Here is a 24,666-nt window from a genome sequence, read left to right on the forward strand (position 1 = left end):
TTTACAAAAAAAAAAATGGCGTTTTCGTCTTTTGAGCTTCTAGTCATGAAATCTATGCAGCCTAATCAATCACTTTTTATAGCTACTGTTTACAGGCCTCCTGGGCCATATACAGCGTTCCTCACTGAGTTCCCTGAATTCCTATCGGACCTTGTAGTCATAGCAGATAATATTCAAATTTTTGGTGATTTTAACATTCATATGGAAAAGTCCACAGACCCACTCCAAAAGGCTTTTGGAGCCATCATCGACTCAGTGGGTTTTGTCCAACATGTCTCTGGACCTACTCACTGCCACAGTCATACTCTGGACATAGTATTGTCCCATGGAATAAATGTTGTAGATCTTAATGTTTTTCCACATAATCCTGGACTATTGGACCACCATTTTATAATCCTGGACAATTGGACCACCATTTTATTACGTTTGCAATCGCAACAAATAATCTGCTCAGACCCCAACCAAGGAGCATCAAAAGTCGTGCTATAAATTCTCAGACAACACAAAGATTCCTTGATGCCCTTCCAGACTCCTTCTGCCTACCCAAGGACGTCAGAGTACAAAAATCAGTTAACCACCTAACTGAGGAACTCAATTTAACCTTGCGCAATACCCTAGATGCAGCTGCACCCCTAAAAACTAAAAACATTTGTCATAAGAAACTAGCTCCCTGGTATACAGAAAATACCCGAGCTCTGAAGCAAGCTTCCAGAAAATTGGAACGGAAATGGCGCCACACCAAACTGGAAGTCTTCCGACTAGCTTGGAAAGACAGTACCGTGCAGTATCGAAGAGCCCTCACTGCTGCTCGATCATCCTACTTTTCCAACTTAATTGAGGAAAATAAGAACAATCCAAAATGTCTTTTTGATACTGTTGCAAAGCTAACTAAAAAGCAGCATTCCCCAAGTGAGGATGGCTTTCACTTCAGCAGTAATACATTCATGAACTTCTTTGAGGAAAAGATCATGATCATTAGAAAGCAAATTACGGACTCCTCTTTAAATCTGCGTATTCCTCCAAAGCTTAGCTGTCCTGAGTCTGCACAACTCTGCCAGGACCTAGGATCAAGAGAGACACTTAAGTGTTTTAGTACTAAATCTCTTGACACAATGATGAAAATAATCATGGCCTCTAAACCTTCAAGCTGCATACTGGATCCTATTCCAACTAAACTACTGAAAGAGCTGCTTCATGTGCTTGGCTCTCCTATGTTGAACATAATAAACGGCTCTCTATCCACCGGATGTGTACCAAACTCACTAAAAGTGGCAGTAATAAAGCCTCTCTTGAAAAAGCCAAACCTTGACCCAGAAAATATAAAAAACTATCAGCCTATATCGAATCTTCCATTCCTCTCAAAAATTTTAGAAAAAGCTGTTGCGCAGCAACTCACTGCCTTCCTGAAGACAAACAATGTATATGAAATGCTTCAGTCTGGTTTTAGACCCCATCATAGCACTGAGACTGCACTTGTGAAGGTGGTAAATGACCTTTTAATGGCGTCAGACCGAGGCTCTGCATCTGTCCTCGTGCTACTAGACCTTAGTGCTGCCTTTGATACCATCGATCACCACATTCTTTTGGAGAGACTGGAAACCCAAATTGGTCTACACGGACAAGTTCTGGCCTGGTTTAGATCTTATCTGTCGGAAAGATATCAGTGAATGGTTTGTGAATGGTTTGTCCTCTGACAAATCAACTGTACATTTCGGTGTTCCTCAAGGTTCCGTTTTAGGACCACTATTGTTTTCACTATATATTTTACCTCTTGGGGATGTCATTCGAAAACATAATGTTAACTTTCACTGCTATGCGGATGACACACAGCTGTACATTTCAATGAAACATGGTGAAGCCCCAAAATTGCCCTCGCTAGAAGCCTGTGTTTCAGACATAAGGAAGTGGATGGCTGAAAACGTTCTACTTTTAAACTCAGACAAAACAGAGATGCTTGTTCTAGGTCCCAAGAAACAAAGAGATCTTCTGTTAAATTTGACAATTAATCTTGATGGTTGTAAAGTCGTCTCAAATAAAACTGTGAAGGACCTCGGCGTTACTCTGGACCCTGATCTCTCTTTTGACGAACATATCAAGACTGTTTCAAGGACAGCTTTTTTCCATCTAAGTAACATTGCAAAAATCAGAAGGGCTGATTTCAAGGTTTTACTGTTAACCTATAAAGCGTTACATGGGCTTGCTCCTACCTAGCTTTCCGAGTTGGTCCTGCCGTACATACCTACACGTACGCTACGGTCACAAGACGCAGGCCTCCTAATTGTCCCTAGAATTTCTAAGCAAACAGCTGGAGGCAGGGCTTTCTCCTATAGATCTCCATTTTTATGGAATGGTCTGCCTACCCATGTGAGAGACGCAGACTCGGTCTCAACCTTTAAGTCTTTACTGAAGACTTATCTCTTCAGTAGGTCATATGATTGAGTGTAGTCTGGCCCAGGAGTGTGAAGGTGAACGGAAAGGCTCTGGAGCAACGAACCGCCCTTGCTGTCTCTGCCTGGCCGGTTCCCCTCTCTCCACTGGGATTCTCTGCCTCTAACCCTATTACAGGGGCTGAGTCACTGGCTTACTTGTGCTCTTCCATGCCGTCCCTAGGAGGGGTGCGTCACTTGAGTGGGTTGAGTCGCTGACGTGGTCTTCCTGTCTGGGTTGGCGCCCCCCCTTGGATTGTGCCGTGGTGGAGATCTTTGTGGGCTATACTCGGCCTTGTCTCAGGATTGTAAGTTGGTGGTTGAAGATATCCCTCTAGTGGTGCGGGGGCTGTGCTTTGGCAAAGTGGGTGGGGTTATATCCTTCCTGTTTGGCCCTGTCCGGGGGTATCATTGGATGGGGCCACAGTGTCTCCTGACCCCTCCTGCCTCAGCCTCCAGTATTTATGCTGCAGTAGTTTATGTGTCGGGGGGGGCTAGGGTCAGTTGGTTATATCTGGAGTACTTCTCCTGTCTTATCCGGTGTCCTGTGTGAATTTAAGTATGCTCTCTCTAATTCTCTCCTTCTCTCGGAGGACCTGAGCCCTAGGACCATGCGTCAGGACTACCGGGCATGATGACTCCTTGCTGTCCCCAGTCCACCTGGCCTTGCTGCTGTTCCAGTTTCAACTGTTCTGCCTGCGGCTATGGAACCCTGACCTGTCCACCGGACGTGCTACCTGTCCCAGACCTGCTGTTTTCAACTCTCTAGAGACCGCAGGAGCGGTAGAGATACTCTTTATGATCGGCTATGTCAACTGACATTTACTCCTGAGGTGCTGACTTGCTACACCCTCGATAACTACTGTGATTATTATTATTTGACCATGCTGGTCATTTATGAACATTTGAACATCTTGGCCATGTTCTGTTATAATCTCCACCCGGCACAGCCAGAAGAGGACTGGCCACCCCTCATAGCCTGGTTCCTCTCTAGGTTTCTTCCTAGGTTTTGGCCTTTCTAGGGAGTTTTTCCTAGCCACCGTGCTTCTACACCTGCATTGCTGGCTGTTTGGGGTTTTAGGCTGGGTTTCTGTACAGCACTTCGAGATATTAGCTGATGTACGAAGGGCTATATAAAATAAACTTGATTTGATAAGTTAATGTGTTGACTGACCTGTGTCTTCTTTGCACATAAAAGGGTTATAAGTTAATTGAAATACAACATCAAATCCATTCACAAAAAAGGTACAAAAATATAAAAAGCAAACCAAACAAAAACAACCATTGTTTTCAAACCACTCACTCGGCATATAGGAGGTCACTGAATTAGGCCAACAGTTCATTTTTCAGTGCTAGCAGCTTGGGCTTCAGCTTTCCATCGTCGAGGTTCAGGAAGACTTTCTGCATGAACTCAAAGGTGCTGCCCAGGGCCTTGGGGTAGTTCAGATGGAGGGAGTAGAGTAGCCCAAAAACAACCATGAGAGCGTCTGGCCAGGAGCAGGAGTTAGTCATGACGATCTTATCCTCAAGGACAATGGATACATGGGCTGGTCTGATGGGTATACCACCCACCACCTCATTGTGCTGGCCCACCACTGAGAGAATGGAAACTCCATCCAGAATACCAGGGTTGCTGAGTTCTCCCACCTTAATGACAGAGGAAAAAACTAAGTTTAAAAAACACAATACGAAAGAATGCGTTGATAATGGTACAGGCTGTACAACCAGGTGGCTACCTCGCAGATTTTGAAGACATCAGAACTATCCTCTCGTAACAACAAAGGGAGACCAGCCAGGACTGCAGAACGGGCCACGGTGATGTTCTTTTCTCCCTGTGAAGTGAACTAAAGAGAGCACATTTCACAATGTCATTTAGCATTTAAATAATCCAGTAAATTGAGCTCGTCAACCCCAACATAGGAGTGATCTAATCTGGTTCCAGTCACAGATAATAGGTGAAGCACATGTCCATGTAGCACATGGGTGGCCAATCTTATGCACAAAAAGCAGGTGTAGCTGCAGGCTTTTGTTCCAACCAAGCAGTAAACAAAGTCTTGGTTGAAGATTAGTTGATCAAGTTGAATCAGGTGTGTCACTGCTTGGTTGAAACAAGAGTCTGCAGCCACACCAAGATTGTCCATCCCTGATCAAGTGAATCCCACTGACCTGCTCATTGTACACTCTCAGGATGCTTGAGAATTCCCTCCATGGGTGGTGGACTTCCCCCCCTTCTCCCTGAACAGGGTCAGCAGGCGGGGTGTGTGGTGGTCTAAGGCAGCGTAGAACGTCTGCTGCAGGCTCTGGTTGGTGATTCTCTGAAACTCAGCATGTACCTTAAGCAAAAGACAAAGCACACAGAAAATCCCAATTTATGGCAGTCAGGCAAGTTGAGTCTGCCCTGAGAATTTTGTTACTGATAACCATGATTTGTAAGTACAACCATGAGTACAACCATGTGTCATGCATCAAAAAGGTCTGAACTGCAATGGAAATGTAGATTGTTATGAGCACATGAATTGACAAAGACAACTTTTCTTAGTCTGCTTAACCTGGGCTTCAAGGAAGAGTGCTGGCCAGCGTGTTCTGAGATGCTCTACCGAGGGACTGGATTTAACTATTTCTTGGCGTCGGAGAGCATATGTCTTCTGCATGTGTTGATTGATGAGTGGCAGGTCTCTGTTTTCTTTCATCATCTCGTGGACCATCTCCAGCCAGTTTCTCTGTCACTTGGGTACGCTTTGGAATTGAAGATTGTCCAAGCCATCCGATCAAGAATGTTGTGTTTTTGAGTCCTTGTTATTTTCAGCACCGTTTCATGTCTCAGATATGCACAATTGCCCTCTCTCAGAGCAAACTCAACCTCCATCGATAAAATGGGTATGACAAATACTTCAGGTCACCTGCCTAACCGCTCTGGTGGGCGTCCTGTAACTCGGTGGCTGAGACTCCGGCTAAACTGAGGTCTGCATCACGTCGTATTTGCAAAACTAGGCCCTAGGAGAAGGCAAGTCTTCAATGGTCTCTAAGTTGAAGAGCTCATTGTTGAAATCAGGGTCTTCATAAAGAAGACTGAAATCAAACTTCAGATGCAGTTTCTCCTTGAGCGTTGATATCAGCTCATTCAGTGAGTCAGGTTGAGAGGGCAGAATCACTCTGTTGTCGTTGAGGATGACTTTCAGTTTGATGGCTTCATTTACAGACCCTTCTGTCTCCATTTGGAATGTGAAATCTGAAGAAAGGACACAGCGTCAGCAGGGCCTAAAGCCACAGACTGTACGATTTCCATATCATTTCCACTAATAAAATGCCCCTTGATTTCGAAGAGTATTACCTAAAATACAACTAACAACAACCGCACGACTGTGTTATAATAAATTGTTTGCTGAAAGGCATAGCTATATGCCCACTGACCAATATTATGGCTTGGTGATACAGTGGGGCAAAAAAGTATTTAGTCAGCCACCAATTGTGCAAGTTCTCCCACTTAAAAAGATGAGAGAGGCCTGTAATTTTCATCATAGGTACACTATAGTTGAACTATGACAGACAAAATGAGGGGGAAAAAATCCAGAAAATCACATTGTAGGATTTTTTATGAATTTATTTGCAAATTATGGTGGAAAATAAGTATTTGGTCACCTACAAACAAGCAAGATTTCTGGCTCTCACAGACCTGTAACTTCTTCTTTAAGAGGCTCCTCTGTCCTCCACTCGTTACCTGTATTATTGGCACCTGTTTGAACTTGTTATCAGTATAAAAGACACCTGTCCACAACCTGAAACAGTCACACTCCAAACTCCACTATGGCCAAAGTGATAGTAGCTTCAGCCTGCTGCTGGCAGTCTGACTCTGGAGGGAATGAGAAACAGTTGGACATGTAGATCTGTTAAAGTTGGAATATGTTTTGGTAAAACTGCCACATCTGTTTGAGATATTACAACAACAAAGATGTCACTTCAAACAACAATATTTTATTCCCTCAGACATCATTGCATGCGATAGAACAGCAGTGTAACTACTACTATTTTTGTTCTATTACTTTGCTCAGCCTGGTCTCAGACTAGACGTAACATAGTAAAAGTAAATCCTGGATGTTCAAATGAGTATGATATGTTAAGTTTGGTATGGTTACATAAGACAGAAGGTTACTTCAGGCAAAAACGAAAGGAGGGTGGTTGGTCAGGGTGGATGGATGGGCGTATAATGGAAACGTCTGGTAACCCAAAGGTAGCGTGTTCTAATCTCATCACGGACAACTTTAGCATTTTAGCAACTTTTCAACTACTTACTACTTTTTTGCTACTTTGCAACTACTTAGCTAACCCCTCCCCTAACCTTACTCTTAACCCTAATCCCTATCCTAGCTACTTTAGCCAAAACAAATTGGAATTCGTAACAACGTTTTGCAAATTCATAACATATTGTACATTTAGCAAATTCATAACATCACACAAATTGGAATTAGTAACATACACAAAATGGATGATGGACATCCACAAATTAATACATACCATATGAAACGTAACAAATACTAAATGGAATGTTTCGGAATTACGTACAGAATAATATGAAACGTTGATACCAGGTTGCGTTACTGGATGCTCGTCTCCCTCCTCCTTTTCAAAAACAAAACCGGAACAAATGCAGTGGAGCTGCTTCACACTTTGAGGATCTCAGCTCTAAGGCCAGTTCCCCGGACTTCACTATAAATTTAGGTTTTGTAACCGGCACTTCAATGAAGATTCGCCATTGACAAACATTTTGGATCTGGGTAGAAAGCTTGCTAACGTTATTAGATAGACACCCGTGTAGCTACCCCTCCCATTTTGTATGTGGTTAGACGCTACAAACAATTGACTGTATGAAGCTACATACCTCCTTTGTACAACATCAACAGCCCACGAAGACGTTCGTTCTCCTCTTTCGTACGGAACATGTCTACCTGGTACTCTGCTATCGTTTTTTCAACGACCCCAAATATCTCCTCAGCAGCCGCTGTTAATTTCTGGTTGAGAAATTCTCTCAACAACTCTCTTTTAGACAGTTTTTATTGTTTATTTTCTTCCATGCAAAATTAGCATGCACTTCTGCAGAATATAAACACAGAAGCGCATGCCCCTCTGTGTAGGGCATCACTAATTGACTATCGCCCTCTGCTGGAGTGGAATGCGACAGTCTTCTTCTATGATATCATGGCGGTCCGCGAAAACAAACGTTTAAAGTGCATGTCGCCACCTACTGTGCTGGAGAATGCGATCAATCATGGTCTGCCTAATTCTGTACTACCAAGCAAATTTAATTAAATAAAACAATAAATCCCAACTAACTTCTACCCCCCCCCAAAAAAACTGCCACTCCACCACAACCCATTAAACTTGATCTATATCATGCTAAAACAATCCACCCTTAAGATTGTTCAGCATGTCTACAACCATTTCAACAGTAACATATGTTACTCCCAATAACAACTTTTGCCGCATCCACAATAACCTTCAACTTGGCATTTCTGCTTTCCACAACCTGAGTCGTGTTGATAACCTTACCAATGAAAGCTATGAAGTTAACTTTATTTACTATCAAAGTGTCCTTTGACACAGCACATTCATAAGCACAAGATTTATGAACAGGTCTCGAAACCATGCCAGGTCCAGTAGAAGCACCAGCCTGACATTAGGTCCACTTAGTACAGTAAGCTCAACCATGGAAGCTCAACCATGGAAGCTCCATCATTCCACACTGTAGTTCCACCAATCTGTTTTACAGCCTCTGCATACAATACATCATGACTGATTCTATAGCTCTGAGCCTCTCTCTGCACCTGGGATCCACCAAATGCTGCACTATATGCACCCCCCCCCCCCACAATTACCTTCACATTGCTATCACATTCACTGTAACCATGTTCCCCACATATTTTCTGTCCTTTACACTGAGCAGCTATATGTCCCATTCTTCTGCATTTAAAACACAGCAATGGGGATGGGACAAATTCTCTGACATTGAAACTGATGAATCCTTTCTGTACTTGTCTAGGTAAAACCTTCTCAAACCTCAGCAGCACTGATAAGCTTTCACTTCTTTGACCCTCTTTCCTACTGATCACCCTTTTGGCCTCAATCACTCTGCTTCCTGTCACATTTCTGTAATATCATCTATGAACATAGATATTGGGACCGCAGTGATGACTCCCCTCAACCTAGAATTGGCACCCCTGACATTACTTTTAATATTCTTCCCATTAAGCTTTCCATCAGGCTACAACAAAATATGAACAATCTACCATTTCCAATGAACTGGGCTAATCTGACTTCAACCATCTCTTTTTGTACTGCATTGGTTAGTTGGATAGGGTGTAAATGAGGCCCTGTGGTCTCATCAAACACAATCCACTGCTTTCAGTGTCAGCTCTATTCTCCCCGTCTTTCCACTACTGACCATTCCTTGACCCGCATCCTCCCACTCCAGACCATCAGAACTGACACCCATTCTGTTCACATTCCAGCACAGCTGTTGCTTCTCCAAACCTTTCTCCATTTCGTCCACACTACTTGCCTCCTTTTCGGCTGTCAGACTTCCAAACTTCTCACGCATCAACAACTCATTCACCCAGTTCTGACTCCACACAATTCTCCAGGAACGAAGTCATTCAAACAAACCTCAAATCTTGTGCATCACAACACAACCTCCAAGCGAGCGTTTCCTCCTCTAGCTGACCGAACTCCTCTTGGGACGTCCCTACCCCATGGAACTACTCTTCGTGCAACAGGGTCTGTGTCCACACCAGTATAACTCTCTAAATGATTAGTGTGTAGATGCAGCCATTTGATAGACAGCTCAGAGATATTTCCACTGCCTTTACAGAGGGCTTTTATTTAAAGATGTTCCTAACACTTGTATTGATTTCATCAGATAATGGTTGCATGGTTGGTGTTCCCAACATGATCCCACAACGCTGCCAGAGAAGAGAGAAGCTGAAAAAAGACACTTCAATGAACACATTATCAGCCATTTATTCTGTAGTACTTAATGCATGTCTGGGAATGTACAATATCTGGGTTGGTTGAAAGAAGAAGCTCTCATTTCAGGTGGTATATTTAGTTCCCATTGAACATAGCGTAACTGTATCATACCAATTCTCTATACATGTAAATACACATGAAATGAAATCGATTTTTTCCCCTTGGTGCATTTTGGCATTAGGCTCAGAGGAAAGTATGACATTTGGTGTATGGAAGATCTTGCCACATTAAACACAAGGGAACAAACATTCTGAATACTAGGCTGTTTGCAACATCAGGGCAGATGTATTGTGACATATTACCATATATGAACAAGACATATTACTCTCAAGACCAATGCAAGGTTTATATACAGACAGAGAACAGTGGATCACATCATGTCCTCTGTGTCATCCTATAACTAATGAGCAGGGACTCCTGTTGCTCAGAAACCCACTAACTGCTCTCTGTAAGAACATGATATTCATCAGAGAGCAGTGTCCTGAGGAGAGCTATCTCCTGATTCTCCTCTCACGTGTCTCAGTCTGCTGTCTGATTCTCTCCCCCCACACAGGGATCAGTCATGTGTTCTCCTCCTTGTAAACCCTCTTCACGTGGCTCGGTATGGTCTGAATCCATTGTGACATTGGCCACATTCACGACACCTACATGTTTGTGAGCTGTCTGATGCTTCTTTAACATACTTGATGTGGTAAAGCATTTCCTACACACAGGACACATGTATGGCTTCTCCCCTGTGTGAGTCCTCATGTGCACTATCAGAGATGTATTCTGGCTGAAACATTTGCCACAATCTTGGCATTGATGTGGTTTCTCCCCTGTGTGGCTCCTCATATGTAAGTTTAGGTGTCCGCGCTGAGTAAATCCTTTGCCACAATCATGACAGTGAAACGGCTTCTCCCCTGTATGACTCCTCAAATGCCTTTTCAGGAAAGTATCCCAAGCAAAATATTTACCACAAATATGACAACACTTTGCTCCAATGTGAGTTTGTAGGTGATCTATCATACTTTCTGTGGACTGACAGAATTTTCCACACACACCACAAAGATGTTCTTTATCCTGTGTGTGCGTTTGCACGTGATTTAATAAAGAAGCCATGGAGTCAAATTGCTTTCCACATACCTTACAACTAGGAGCAGCATCCCAGCTTACACTGGGTCTCGAGTGTGATTTTAGATGGTTCAATTTCCTGTCCTGAACACTATGAGAACTTTGTCCTTTTACCGTCTTTGTTCTCTTTGATTTGAGTGGCTTTAACGTTAGACCTGACAGAGGTCCTCCACTCTCCATCCTGTCAATATGTCCTCTGTTTTCACTCTGAGATGCAGAACACTCTCTATCTACTGCAGAGAAGGGCTGAGACTCTCTGGTTGGTTCTGATACACCATAGTCTTCTACATAAGGTTCTGTTTTGATCTGTTCAGTTGAGGTGCTGGGTAGAGAGTATCTCTCTTCAAGTGAGGACTGAGTTGGGTCCTGATAATAGTCACTTGATACACAGCCGTAAGAGTTTATAAACTCATTGAAAGGATTCTCATCCTCCTGACTGGTCCTTGGTTCATTCTGTTCATCTTTCATCCGTGTGGGTTCTGGGTCCTTCTGCCCCAGACTGGGGTTCCAATCCTGCTGCTCATCAGACACGGTGACAGTGAGCTGCTGGAGGTCTGGAGATAATGGGGGGAAAAAACTCAAAACCTGACTTGAGACGTAGTTAGGCTTACAATAATTATCTTTTTACAGACCTTGGTTTTGTAAATACTGTACAAAATTAATTAAATTGAAAGCTAATCGTAATTCATATGAAATTAACGTTATTAAAAGAAATACACACCTGCTCGTCTATGTAACTTGATCTGTGGCTTAGAACGAATATCCAGCATGCTCCGTAGACGGCTGTTCTCCTCCTTTGTGTGAGAAACCTCTTCCTGGTACTCTGCTATCGTTTCTTCAACGACACCAAATATCTCTTCAGCTGCAGCTATTAATTTCTGGTTGAGAAACACTCTCAAGTACTCCATTTTAGACATTTTTTTTGAAGAAAAGCTGTCTAGCTAGCCAAGTTAGCCAGCTAGCTACCAACATAAACAAAGTCAACAAGACAAAGAGCGCTGCCAGTCTTTGTGCGTGCACGGTATAATACATTTTGCACTGTCGCCCCCTACTGGAGCGGCAGGCACAGGTCGTCGCGATCCTGCAGGTGGCGCCAGCTGTGCTGCTTTTGAGAAGAGGGCTGATTAATAGGCAAAATTAATTCATCATTGATCAGACTGAATAAGTATTTCCCAATCTATTCTTGGACGTCCTCCAGTGTGTGCATTTCTATTAAAGCCCAGCACATAGACCTACATGTAGTAGACTGCAGAGCTGGTGGCGCTGCTACAGCACTACTGGTGCAAATCTGAAGTTTAGATCAATCAATGCCTCCCTAGATCACTAAAGTACACAAAAAATAAAATACACCATAATGCTATCACTAATCCAACATTCTCATGTCTGCAATTAATTAAAGAAAGAGAAGAGGAGTGATGTACCGTGCCTTCAAAAAGTATTCATAACCCTTGACTTATTCCACATTTTGTTGTTAGTCTGAATTCAAAATGTATTTAAAAAAAAATTAATCTCACCCATCTACACACAGTACCTCATAATGACAAAGTGAAAATATGTTTTTAGAAATACATAAATATCTCATTTAAATAAGTATTCACACCACTGAGTCAATACTTTGTAGAAGCACCTTTGGAGGTGATTACAGCTTTGAGTTGTCTTGGGTATGTCTGTATCAGCTTTGCACATCTGGATTTGGGGATTTTCTCAAGCTCTGTTAAGTTAGATGGGGAGCGGCGATGAACAGCAATCTTCAAGTCTTTCCACAGATTTTCAATGGGATTCAAGTTTGGGCTTCGGCTGAGCGACTCAATAACTTTTATTGTTCTGAAGCCATTCCAATGTTGCTTTGGCTGTTTGCTTAGGGTCACTGTCCTGTTGGAATGCAAATCTTCACCCCAGTCCAAGGTCATTTGCACTCTGATCAGGTTCTCATTAAGTATTGCCTGTATTTGGCTCCATTCATTGTTTCATCTATCCTTACCAGTCTTCCAGTCCCTGCTGCTGAAAAGCATCCCCATAGCATGATGCTGCCTCCACCATGCTTCACAGTAGGGACGGTATTAGACGGGTGATGAGCTGTGTCTGGTTTCCTCCAGACATAGAGCTTTGCATTCAGGCCAAAGTGTTCAATTTGTCTCACCAGACCACAGAATATTTTGCCTTATGATCTGTCTTTCACGTTCCTTTTTTTGCAAACTCCAGGCATGCCGTCATGTGCCTTTTTCTCAGGAGTGGCTTCCGTCTGGCCACTCTCCCATAAAGCCCAGATTGGTGAAGTGCTGTAAAGACTGTTGTCCTTCTGGCAGGTTCTCCCGTCACAGCCAAGGAACTCTGAGTGGTCATTGCGTTCTTAGTCACCTCCCTGACCAAGGTCCTTCTTGCCCGGTTGCTCCGTTTGGTCGGAAGGCAAGCTCTAGGCAGAGTCTGGGTAGTTCCACATTTTTTTCAATTTCCCAACGATGGAGACCACTGAGCTCTGGGAAACTTTCAACACTCTAGACATTGTTTTATACCCTTCCCCAGCTATATGCCTCATCACAATTGCATCTCAGAGAACTACAGAGTTCCTTGGACTTCATGGTATAGATTCTGCTTTGACATGCACTTCTTCTTTAAGTTTTTATTGGCGAATCGCAACCAACTGGCAGGTGCATACACCACCACCTACTGTTCTGGAGTGTGAGGCCGGTCACGACCTATATATACACCACTATATTCTCTCAACTAACCCTGAATTTCTAATAAAATAAAATACCTCACTACTCCCGTCATCTCCACATAAAATACCACCTTCTCCCTATTCCCGTCCAACCTCTCTGACCCTGTCAAACAACCTCTCCCTTTCTACATCACACATTTCACAAAATAATATGTTCCATTTCCTCTACCATACAGCCATTACACATTCCAGTACCATGCTTCCCTATCAATTTCCAAGATGAATTCAATTCCGTATGCCCTAATCTCATCCTACACAACATAACTTCCTCCCTTCTGTTCCCATTATATGACACTATCTCCTGTACAGATTTCCTTGTACTATAAAAATGTCTGCCTTTACTACTTTCATCCCATTGTCTCTGCCAGCAATCTAACCCATTTTTCCAAATCAATGTTTTAATTTCCTCTCTACCCAACTGCACCTGTATATCCACAATATCATTTCACTGCTTTTTTGGCTATTATATCTACTATATAATTTCCATTAACTCCTTTATGAGCTGGAATCCAACAGAACTGAATTTCAATACCATTTCTTTGTAAGCCCAACAACAGCAGCATTATTTCTACCCATAAATCCTCATGTTCTGACTTTCAAATCAAAATCTAATATTATTTGTCACAAACACATTTAGCACGTTATTGTGGATGTAGCGAAATGCTTTCCAGATCTTAAACTACACAAAACAGATGCAGAGTCCGAACATATTGCTATTCTTCCTGGTTGCACCTCCTCTATCCATTGCAATCCAACAATTTTCACAACCATTTCTGTTGAATCTACAGATAAATCATTTGTTAGCCTCTTGCATAGATTAACATCGAACTCAGGAATAAATGCACCTGCTCCTGTCTTCCAATTCATGGGATCCTTTGAACCATCTGTATACACTGCAAGACAGTAATAAAACTGATTAGTAATATAGTGATCCACTATTGTTGCTCCATGATCTTCTTCACACCACCGTTTCTTCTCTTCGATCAGGCTAAAATTGACATGTGGTCTTGTATAAAACCACAGTGATACATTTCCTATTGCCACAGATGGCCCTATAACAAGCTCCCTGAGTCCATCTTTATAAACCCCTTTTCCAAATCTCTGGGTCAAAACCCCTCTTTTGATATCTTTCATATTACCAGCAGTCTTCCAATACTGTCAGTGTAGGATGATCTACCTGTTATGGGATTTTTATGAATAATGACTAAATTATGTATACATTTAACTTAGAACTATAACTAAACAGAATACTACTATGTTACTGTATGGATGTATGAATCTTATTATAATCATAATACTGAATATAATGTGTGTAGTTTTAGTCAAGAATTAGAACAAGGACTTTCTGTTCCTTGTTAGAAACGAATGGAGCTATCGTCAGACAGGCTGGAATGCTGTGTTCCTTACAGGACATTCTGTCTCTACCCAGGGAGGGGAGAGACCTTGGGCTAGGAGTAGATTGTTTAACAGGTGGCAGACAATGTGGGAAGGCTTGTGAACTATATTGCCATTGTATCCGAGAGGAGGAGAGACAGTTATGACGAAATAATGAGGTATATAAACTAATGTACATGATTTTATGGGCAGTACTCTCGAGAATAAACGCTATTGATTGATTGATTTTGAGACTGGTTTCTGTCCATTTTATGCAAATAAGTATCTTACAAATTCTTAGAAATGGGCAGAGTGTTTTAATTGAATTGGTTGATGAACATATAGGAATGAAATTCCTTTAACACTACCGTACTACTCTTCAGTCTTGCCCAGTATGCCAGGGTACACTTAACGCTAAGGGATAGTGGCATTTCCCCATTATCTACTTGTAAAGCCTCAACCGGTGTAGTTTTAAATGCACCATCGCACATCCTGAGTGCCCTAGATTGCCTATCTGCCCTCTCTGACATGCACTGTCAACTGTGTTACCTTATATAGACAGGTGTTTCTTTCTAAATCATGTCTGAACAATTGAATTGGCCACAGGGGGACTCCAATCAAGTTGTAGCGACAGTTCAAGGATGATCAAAGGAAATTGGATGCACCTGAGCTAAGGGGTGTGCATACGTCAATGAGATATTTCTGTAATTCATTTTCAATACATTTCTAAAAACATGTTTCCACTTCGTTATTATGGGGTATTGTGTGTAGATGGGTGAGAAAAAATGAATCAATTTTGAATACAGGCTGTAACACAACAAAATGTGGAATAAGTCCAGGGGTATGAATACTTTTTGAAGGCACTGTATTTCATAGAAATAAAGCCAGTCGATTCAGAGAACGACATGTTTTAATGCACTTCTTGTATTGTCTGAAAGACTCTCCCTACACGGGACAACTGCCATGTTTCCAGGAGGATTTTCATCAGGTTGTCATTATGTTTTCTCCCTCTTGTGAATGTTCTCGTACCTTCTAGGGGACTTCATCCATTTGAAGCATTTAGCAGCAATCAAATCCATTTTCTTTTAGTGACACGCTTTGTAAGGAACAGGTGTAGACTAACAGTGAAACATAATTGCACTGTCTTACCCAGAGCAACTTACAGTCAGTACATTCAAAACAGGTAAAACAACCACATATCAAGTCACTGCAAGAAAAATATTTTCTCAATAAAGCGGCTGAGTGAAACATGTATCACAAACAAGGTCCACTGTCAGTATTTTCTACACTAAAGTATTCTGTGCATTGTCATTATGCCTTGCCAAACTTCCAGTCTATGCAAAGCCTCTGCCAGTCATGGCAGTGACGCCTTCTTTTCCATGTGAAATCTCAAGCCAGGTTGACTGGGTGCTAGTGCTGAAATACATGTCACAAAGATGGCAATGATATGGTTTTTCCCATGTGGATCTTCATGTGTAGTTTCCGGTGATAATTCTGCTTGAAGCCTTGGCCACAATACTGCCCTTATATGGTTTCACCCCTGTATGAGTCCTCATGTGAACTGTCAGATCAGGGTTTCTGCTGAAACATTTGCCACAAACAGGGCAGCGATGTGGTTTCTCCCCAGAGTGGCTCTTCATATGCACAGCCAGGTTTCCACTCTGACTGAATCCTTTGCCACAATGATGACAGCGAAACGGCTTCTCCCCTGTATGACTCCTCAAATGCCTTTTCAGGAAAGCATCCCAAGCAAAATATTTACCACAAACATGACAACACTTTGCTCCGATGTGAGTTTGTAGGTGATTTATCATACTTTCTGTGGACTGACAGAGTTTTCCACACACACCACAAAGATGTTCTTTATCCTGTGTGTGCGTTTGCACGTGATTTAATAAAGAAGCCATGGAGTCAAATTGCTTTCCACATACCTTACAACTAGGAGCAGCATCCCAGCTTACACTGGGTCTCGAGTGTGATTTTAGATGGTTCAATTTCCTGTCCTGAACACTATGAGAACTTTGTCCTTTTACCGTCTTTGTTCTCTTTGATTTGAGTGGCTTTAACGTTAGACCTGACAGAGGTCCTCCACTCTCCATCCTGTCAATATGTCCTCTGTTTTCACTCTGAGATGCAGAACACTCTCTATCTACTGCAGAGAAGGGCTGAGACTCTCTGGTTGGTTCTGATACACCATAGTCTTCTACATAAGGTTCTGTTTTGATCTGTTCAGTTGAGGTGCTGGGTAGAGAGTATCTCTCTTCAAGTGAGGACTGAGTTGGGTCCTGATAATAGTCACTTGATACACAGCCGTAAGAGTTTATAAACTCATTGAAAGGATTCTCATCCTCCTGACTGGTCCTTGGTTCATCTTTCATCCGTGTGGGTTCTGGGTCCTTCTGCCCCAGACTGGGGCTCCACTCCTGCTGCTCAGGGGACACCACCTCATCAGACACGGTGACAGTTAGCTGCTGGAGATCTGGAGAGGAGAGAGGGATGAAATAGAAAATTCAAGAGCTGACTTGATGTACCCAGCTAACAACAAAATGTTCCCACAACTTTATTTGAATATTTCCTTAAGCGTCTCATTCGGTCATTAACTAACGTTTTCTTAGGAATGTTCCCGGGATGTGCAAGGCATGTTTCCAAGAGACCATTCCCTTAATGTCAAATAGAACATACCCAGAACATGGTTACCATGTTCTCAGAACGTAATATATTAATGTTCTAGACATGTTTCATGGGAATGTTGCAAGAACATTCATGTCTCCAGTTTTCTGCTGGTTAGGAGAATATTCCATCAATGTCCCACCAAACATACACAGAACATGGTTGTCATGTTCTCAGAACATGAGATATTAATGTTCGAGACATGTTTAATAGGAACGTTGCAAAAACATTTGTGTCCACAATATAAAATGTTTTACACATCACGTCTTGTTACTGTTGCCAAGCCAATTAAGGCCCTGATTGGTAAACCACTGATTCATTTACAACTCTTTGTCTGTTGGCAAGGTTAGGGAAACTATTACACGGAGTGCTTTTAAAATACTGTGTTTTCAACTTCCATATTTGACCTACATAATTACATTGTGCATGTTCAATTAATCAGTAATTATTATTCAACATGTCCACACCTGGGATTTGAACTCTCAACCCCTTAATTCACAGTACTCCAATCTTCCTGCTACGCCATCATGTCTGTGTAAAGTAGGCTGTCAGTTCATCTGATTATTCTCTTATTTATTTTTTATTTTCTTATTCCAGCAATTTAAGGGCTTTCTCTATAGTTGCCTAATATTGATGGGTCATATTAACCTGTTTTAATGATACTTCTGAATCACTATGATCAATAAAATATTTTCTTGGGTGTACTTTTAACAGAGATTTACTTCAAACACTGTTGTGTTGTAACTGTTGCCAAATAATGACTAACATATTGCTAAGAATGTGAGAGTAGGTCGACTCTCCTGCGGGTCTCAAACCAAGGCCACTAGCACCAATGACGAACAACCTAACGACTGTCCCAATGAGGGTTATTTCTAGGGCAGGGCTCTCCAACCCTGTTCCTGGAGAGCTACCCTCCTGTAGGTTTTCATTCCAAGACCAGTTGTAACTAACCTGATTCAGTGTATCCACCAGCTAATTAGGATAATACGGTGTGCTAGATTAGGGTTGGAGTGAAAACCTACAGGATGGTAGCTCTCTAGGAACAGAGTTGGATAGCCCTGCTCTAGGGCATGAACTCATTGGGGAAAGGGGGATTCCTAGTCAGTTGTACAATTGAATGCCTTCAACTGAAATGTGTCTTCCGCATTTAACCCAACCCCTCTGAATCAGAGAGGTGCAGGGGGCTGCCTTAATCGACATCCACGTCTTTGGCGCCCAGGGAACAGTGGGTTATCTGCCTTGCTCAGGGGCAGAAAGACAGATTTTTACCATGTCAGCTCGGGGATTCGATCCAGCAACCTTTTGGTTACTGACCCAACACTCACCAATAGTTAGGCCCTGTCAAGAAGAAACCCTAACCCTCCTCCCTAGACACTTGAGTAGACCTGAAACAACTTGATATGTGTAAGCAGGAGGGTGAATGAACTTTGAAGTAACTCTCAGTTCTGTTAAATGTACACTCAAGAAAAACGTATTGATCCTAGTGATTGAGGAGTATCATCAAAACAGGTTAATATGCTGCACAAACATTAGATAATATAGAAAGCCCTTCAATTGTTGAAGTCAATCAAATCAATGAGAGAATAGTCCAATTAACTGATAACTGACACAGACATGGTGGCGTAGCAGGAAGATCTGAATGCTGTGAACCAATAGGTTGTGAGTTCAAATCCCAGGTGAGGACATGTTGCATAATAATTACTGTATAAATCAACATGCACAATGTATGTCAAATGTGGTAGTTGAAAACAGTGTGTTAAAAGCACTGTGGGTGTGTGAGTAACCTTTGCCAACAGACAAAGAGCTGTGAATGGATTACCAATCAGGGTCTTAATGGGTTTGGCAACAGTAACAAGGTGTAATGGTTTTTGGGTGGAGAACGTTTCTTTCCGACATACTGACAACTGATACACAGAAATGTTATTGCAATGTTCCCATGAAATATGTCTAGAACACGAATCTCTTACATTCTGAGAACTTGGCAACCATGTCCTGTGTATAATTTGTGGGACGTTGCTGGAATAGTTTCCTAACCCTCAGAAAACCGGACATAAATGTTTTTGCAACGTACCATAAAGCACGTCTAGAACATTAATGTTATATATTCTGATAACATTGTAGCCACGTTCTTGATAAGATCTGTGTGACATTAAAGGGAATGTTCTAACTTTAACACCAAAACATGCGAAACGGGTTTTCAGAATGTTTTTGATAACAAAGATAGAATGTTTCCATAACCAAAGGAAAACTGGACAATCAAACATGGGACGATTACGAGTAACATAAAAATAAAAAAAGTCATCTCCCTAGAATTGTTAGCCGGGTAGTTAGATGGGTTTAAGATTGAGTAATCTTCTTACAGATATTGGAACTATCTACACTCAACATTTTATTTCATTGATGGCTTATCGTGTCTCATTTGAAATGAATGTTGAAAATATAACACACCTTGTCTATGTAACTTGATATCTGGCTTAGTACGGATATCGAGCGTGAGCCGTAGACGATTGTTCTCCTCCCTTGTGCGAGAAACCTCTTCCTGGTACTCTGCTATCGTTTCTTCAACGACACCAAATATCTCCTCAGCTGCCGCTATTAATCTCTGGTTTAGAAACATTCTCAATAACTCTATTTTAGACATTTGTAGAGAAGGAAAGTTGGCTAGATAGCTACCAAGTCGAAAATATAAGGAGCGCTGAGGCGAAGCGAGAGGTTTCACTCTCCCCTAACTCTGTCCAAAACAAGCCCAATGCGTTTACATGGGCTTATTTTTTTTAACCAAGGTCGTCGCCTACCTTCCCATTGTTAGGGCGGAGACATGAGCATCTCGTCATTATATAGTCTTTGTGCGTGGACGACATAATACATTTTGCACTGTCGTCCCCTGCTGGAGCGGAAGGCGCAGGTCGTGAAGCTCCTGGAGTTTGCACCAGTCTATTCTGCCTTTGAGAAGAGGACACTGATTTCTGAGCAAAATTAATTAATCTCTCGTCATTGATCAGATTGAATAAGTATATCCCAATCTTTTGTTGGAGTTCCTCCAGTGTCTGTACATTTCAAATCTAATCCAGCAAATAGACCTACATGTAGTATACTGCACAGCTGGTGCAAATCTGAAGTTTAGATCAATCATTGCCTCCCTAGATCACAAAAGTACACTAAAAATAGAATACACCATAATGCTATCACTAATTCAACATTCTCATGTCTGCAATTAATTAAAGAAAGAGGGATATATTTCCTAGAAATAAAGAATGACAGTAGATTTAGGGAATGAGATGTTTTAATGCACTTCTCATATTGTCTGAAAGACTCTCCCTACACGGGACAACTGTCATGTTGTCATGAGGTTTTTTGTCGGGTTGTCATTATGTTTTCTCCCTCGTGTGAATGTTCTTCTCGTATCTTCTAGGGGAGGTCATCCATTTTAAGCATTTAGCAGCAATCATTGCATTATGTATGTTTTTCATAAAACAATTGTATGGTTTCTCTCCTGTGTCAATTGGATTTCTTGCATTTACATTTTGGTCATTTAGTTGACACTCTTACCCAGAGCAACTTACAGTCAGTGTATTCAAAACAGGTAAAACAACCACATATAGGAACGTTGCAAAATTGTTGAACTGCAAGAAAAATATTTCCTCAATAAAGCAGCTGAATGAAACATGTATCACAAACAAGGTCCACTGTCAGTATTTTCTACACTAAAGTATTCTGTGCATTGTCATTATGCCTTGCCAAACTTCCAGTCTATGCAAAGCCTCTGCCAGTCATGGCAGTGACGCCTTCTCTTCCATGTGAAATCTCAAGCCAGGTTGACTGGGTGCTAGTGCTGAAATACATGTCACAAAGATGGCAATGATATGGTTTTTCCCATGTGGATCTTCATGTGTAGTTTCCGGTGATAATTCTGCTTGAAGCCTTGGCCACAATATTGGCACGTATATGGTTTCACCCCTGTATGAGTCCTCATGTGCACTGTCAGATCAGGGTTTCTTATGAAACATTTTCCGCATAAACGACAGCAAAATGGCCTCTCCCCTGTGTGAATCTTCATGTGTGTGTTCATATAAGATTTACTGCTGAAACATTTCCCACAAACAGGGCAGCAATGCGGTTTCTCCCCAGAGTGGCTCTTCATATGCACAGCCAGGTTTCCACTCTGACTGAATCCTTTGCCACAAAACTGGCAGCGGTACGGTCTCTCCCCTGTATGAATCCTCTTGTGCGCTGTGAGATCTGGATTTTTTCTGAAACACTTGCCACAATCAGGACAGCGAAACGATTTCTCCCCTGGATGAACCTTCATATGATCATTCAGCTCAGCACTCCCAGGGAAAAATGTACCACAAACATGACAAACTCTAGCTCCAACGTGGGTTTCTATATGATCTAACATGCTTTCTGTGGACTCTAAGTGTATTCCACACACACCACATACACATTCTTTGTCCTGTGCATGCTTTCTTGCATGATTCACTAAAGAAGCTAAGTAGGAGAAATACATTCCACAAAATTTACAGTGGATATAGGCACTTTGTTTTCTTACTGTCTGTGATCTCTTTGATGGTGATCTCTTGGATTTAAGTGGCTTTGAACCTGACAGAGGTCTACTCTCTACCCCTTTGACACATTTCATGTTTTTACTCTGAGCTGCAGAAGACTCTGTATCTTCTGCAAAGAGGGGCTGAGACTCACGGGATGGTTCTGATACTCCATTGTCTTCTGCATCAAGTTCTGGTTTGATCTGTATCATGTTCTGTTCAGTGGAGGTGCTGTGTAGAGAGTAGTTCCTCTGTGCAGTCGAGGTGCTGGGAAGACAGTACGTCTCTTCGTAGTCTTCACTTTGGGTTTCATAAAGAAGTGAGGATTGAGTCAGGTCCTGGTGGTTGGAGTCATTTTTCAAAGATGACTCTAGTTCCTCCGGTTCCTCTTTTATCTGTATGTAATGTGGGTCTTCCTGCCCCAGACTGGGGCTCCACTCCTGCTCACAGTGTTGCTGCTCAGGGAACACCTCCTTTTCAGATACAGGGTGAGTGGGCTGTTGGATGTCTGGAGGGAAGGATAGAGAATTAAATAAAACATCTAAAATGTTGACATGAATAGTATTCTAGTTAGACAGCTAACGTTATCTAGGTATTTAGATAGATACTAACATAGCTAGCTAGCTACATTGTCATTGGTCGATAAATCATGACATTGATCACTTGACATATGCAAAGAACGTTTAAAATATAACAGCTATCAGCCTCAGTCACACACCTATTCTGTGTAATAGTATATCTGGTTTAATAACGATATCCAGCATGCTACGCAGACGGCTGTTCTCTTCCTGGTACTCTGCTATCGTTTCTTCAACGACGCCGAATATCTCCTCAGCTGCCATTGTCAATCTCTGGCTGAGAAACATTCTCAATAACTCTATTTTAGACATTTTTAGAGGAGAAAAGTTGTGTCAGCTTGCTAGCGGATAATCACAGGAACATTTACAACAACATAGCGTAGACACTATGCGGTTAACAAAGGAGGGCGTTCCTTTGAGCACGGCGGCAAACACATTTTTCACTATCGCCACCTGCTGGAACGGAATGCGACTTCGGTGCTTCAAATTGTTGTCCTTTTTCTCGCCCAAAAAGCTTGGAACGGGAAACATAGTCAGTCAGTTGTATGGGGTCAATTTCACGCCATATGTATTGAATTCAAAATAAAATAAATCGTGAACATGAAAAATAAAGTTGAGAATGTAAACATTATATTTTCGAGGACGGGTGAAATAATGGATGTTGAAATCAAAAACCAAACAATTGAAAGCAAAATGTATAGCATTGTAAACAAAAATCAGATATTAAAAGCAAAACCCAAAAACGTGTAAGCAAATCATTTTAAAGCGAGAGCAAAACTCTATGACAAATGAGAAAAAAATATATATATATTTGAAAAGGAATGCAAAAATCGTTTTCTTTTAAACTTTCCCAGCAACCAATTAAATTGAATACATTTTGCCTACGCTCTTTTTAAAATATTTGTATTTATTTATTTTATTATTATTTTATTTTGATTAACAACAAATCAATACAGAAAGTACATAAGGGAACACAAGTATATATAGATTATATATAATGGACAATCGAGCTAGGGGGTACAATATCACATTACAATTACACGCTCTTGCCTGCATGTACTACCTTTTGGTTACGCTACTCGTATCTTTGCTTTCACTGCCAGTCTTTTCGATTGCGAGTTTTGGCATTATTTTTCCGTGAAGGGCGTGTTTTAGAGGAAGGCTTAAACAATGAGTCTCCATTGGTCTGCTAGTTTTGGAGTGACGGTTCGTCTTAACCCAGTCAATGAACACGATAGACAGGCTTTTTTCCTATTGCCTACTTAGGTAGACGGTCTGACGTCACCTCGTTTTAGGGTTTTAGTTAACGTACTTCAAAATTGTCAGTCACGGGTCAATAATGTACGGATATTAGAAGCATGTCTATCTAATACGTTTAATAACAAACCATCTAACTACTTCGGTAAACATATTAATTACCTGTTGCACAACGTTCGGCGCAGGTGTTGGTAACTAGTTCGCTGTGCAACAGGTAAGCCTGTCTATCATGTTATTTATTGGGTTAAGACGAACCGTCACTCCAAAACTAGCGGACCAATGGAGACTCATTGTTTACGCCCTTCACGGAAAATAATGCCAAAACTCGCAATCGAAAAGACTGGCAGTGAAAGCAAAGAAACAGACATCGAAAACAAAGATACGAGTAGCGTAACCAAAAGGTAGTACATGCAGGCAAGAGCGTAGGCAAAATGTATTCAATATAATTGGTTGCTGGGAAAGTTTAACCGAAAACGATTTTTGCGTTCGTTTTCAAATATATATATTTTTTTATCATTTGTCAGAGAGTTTTGCTCTCGCTTTAAAATTATTTGCTTACAAGTTTTGGGGTTTTGCTTTTGATGTCTTTGTTTACAATTCTATACATTTTGCTTTCAATTGTTTTGTTTTTCATTTCAACATCCATTATTTCACCCGTCCTCGAAAATATAATGTTTACATTCTCAACTTAAATCTTTCATGTAAACGAGTTATTTTATTTTGAACTCAATACATGTGGCGTGAAATTGACCCCATTCAGTTGCACATCTGAATGCATTGAACCGAAATGTGTCTTCCCCATTTAACCCAACCTCTGAATCAGAGAGGTGCGAGGGGCTGCCTTAATCGACATCTAGTCATCGGCACTTACGAAAAAAGATTGCAGTCAGTGTGCAGTACTGCGTCGAAAATAACAGCTTTTTTTTTTTTTACAGCAGAAATGTTGCAGTGTAATTGCAGTTAGA

The 24,666-nt window shown here is 41.6% G+C and overlaps 3 protein-coding genes and 1 long non-coding RNA gene across 4 annotated transcripts; all 4 read right to left on the bottom strand.

The window, feature by feature from the left end:
* Window positions 1–3,515: 3,515 nt before the first annotated feature.
* LOC120048725 lies at window positions 3,516–7,490 on the bottom strand. The gene is made up of 4 exons (XR_005477037.1): window positions 7,303–7,490; window positions 4,593–4,759; window positions 4,163–4,270; window positions 3,516–4,073 (listed from the first exon to the last, which is right to left on the bottom strand). It is a non-coding gene; the product is annotated as an uncharacterized LOC120048725 (long non-coding RNA).
* A 1,927-nt stretch (window positions 7,491–9,417) lies between these two features.
* Window positions 9,418–11,931, bottom strand: LOC120048716 (zinc finger protein 23-like). Its single transcript, XM_038994885.1, has 2 exons — window positions 11,281–11,931; window positions 9,418–11,113 (listed from the first exon to the last, which is right to left on the bottom strand). The coding sequence occupies exons 1-2, from the start codon at window positions 11,474–11,476 to the stop codon at window positions 9,966–9,968; spliced, it is 1,344 nt and encodes a 447-aa protein (XP_038850813.1). The 5' UTR covers window positions 11,477–11,931; the 3' UTR covers window positions 9,418–9,965.
* Window positions 11,932–15,512: 3,581 nt separating this feature from the next.
* On the bottom strand, window positions 15,513–20,074 carry LOC120048717 (zinc finger protein 33B-like). The gene is made up of 2 exons (XM_038994886.1): window positions 19,771–20,074; window positions 15,513–17,131 (listed from the first exon to the last, which is right to left on the bottom strand). Exons 1-2 carry the CDS (start codon window positions 19,961–19,963, stop codon window positions 16,122–16,124), a joined length of 1,203 nt encoding a protein of 400 aa, XP_038850814.1. The 5' UTR covers window positions 19,964–20,074; the 3' UTR covers window positions 15,513–16,121.
* Window positions 20,075–20,597: 523 nt separating this feature from the next.
* Window positions 20,598–22,841, bottom strand: LOC120048715 (zinc finger protein OZF-like). The gene is made up of 2 exons (XM_038994884.1): window positions 22,585–22,841; window positions 20,598–22,374 (listed from the first exon to the last, which is right to left on the bottom strand). Exons 1-2 carry the CDS (start codon window positions 22,754–22,756, stop codon window positions 21,167–21,169), a joined length of 1,380 nt encoding a protein of 459 aa, XP_038850812.1. The 5' UTR covers window positions 22,757–22,841; the 3' UTR covers window positions 20,598–21,166.
* Between the last annotated feature and the right edge of the window lie 1,825 nt (window positions 22,842–24,666).

This window comes from Salvelinus namaycush, chromosome 5, assembly GCF_016432855.1.
Source record: "Salvelinus namaycush isolate Seneca chromosome 5, SaNama_1.0, whole genome shotgun sequence".
Lineage (NCBI taxonomy): Eukaryota > Metazoa > Chordata > Actinopteri > Salmoniformes > Salmonidae > Salvelinus > Salvelinus namaycush.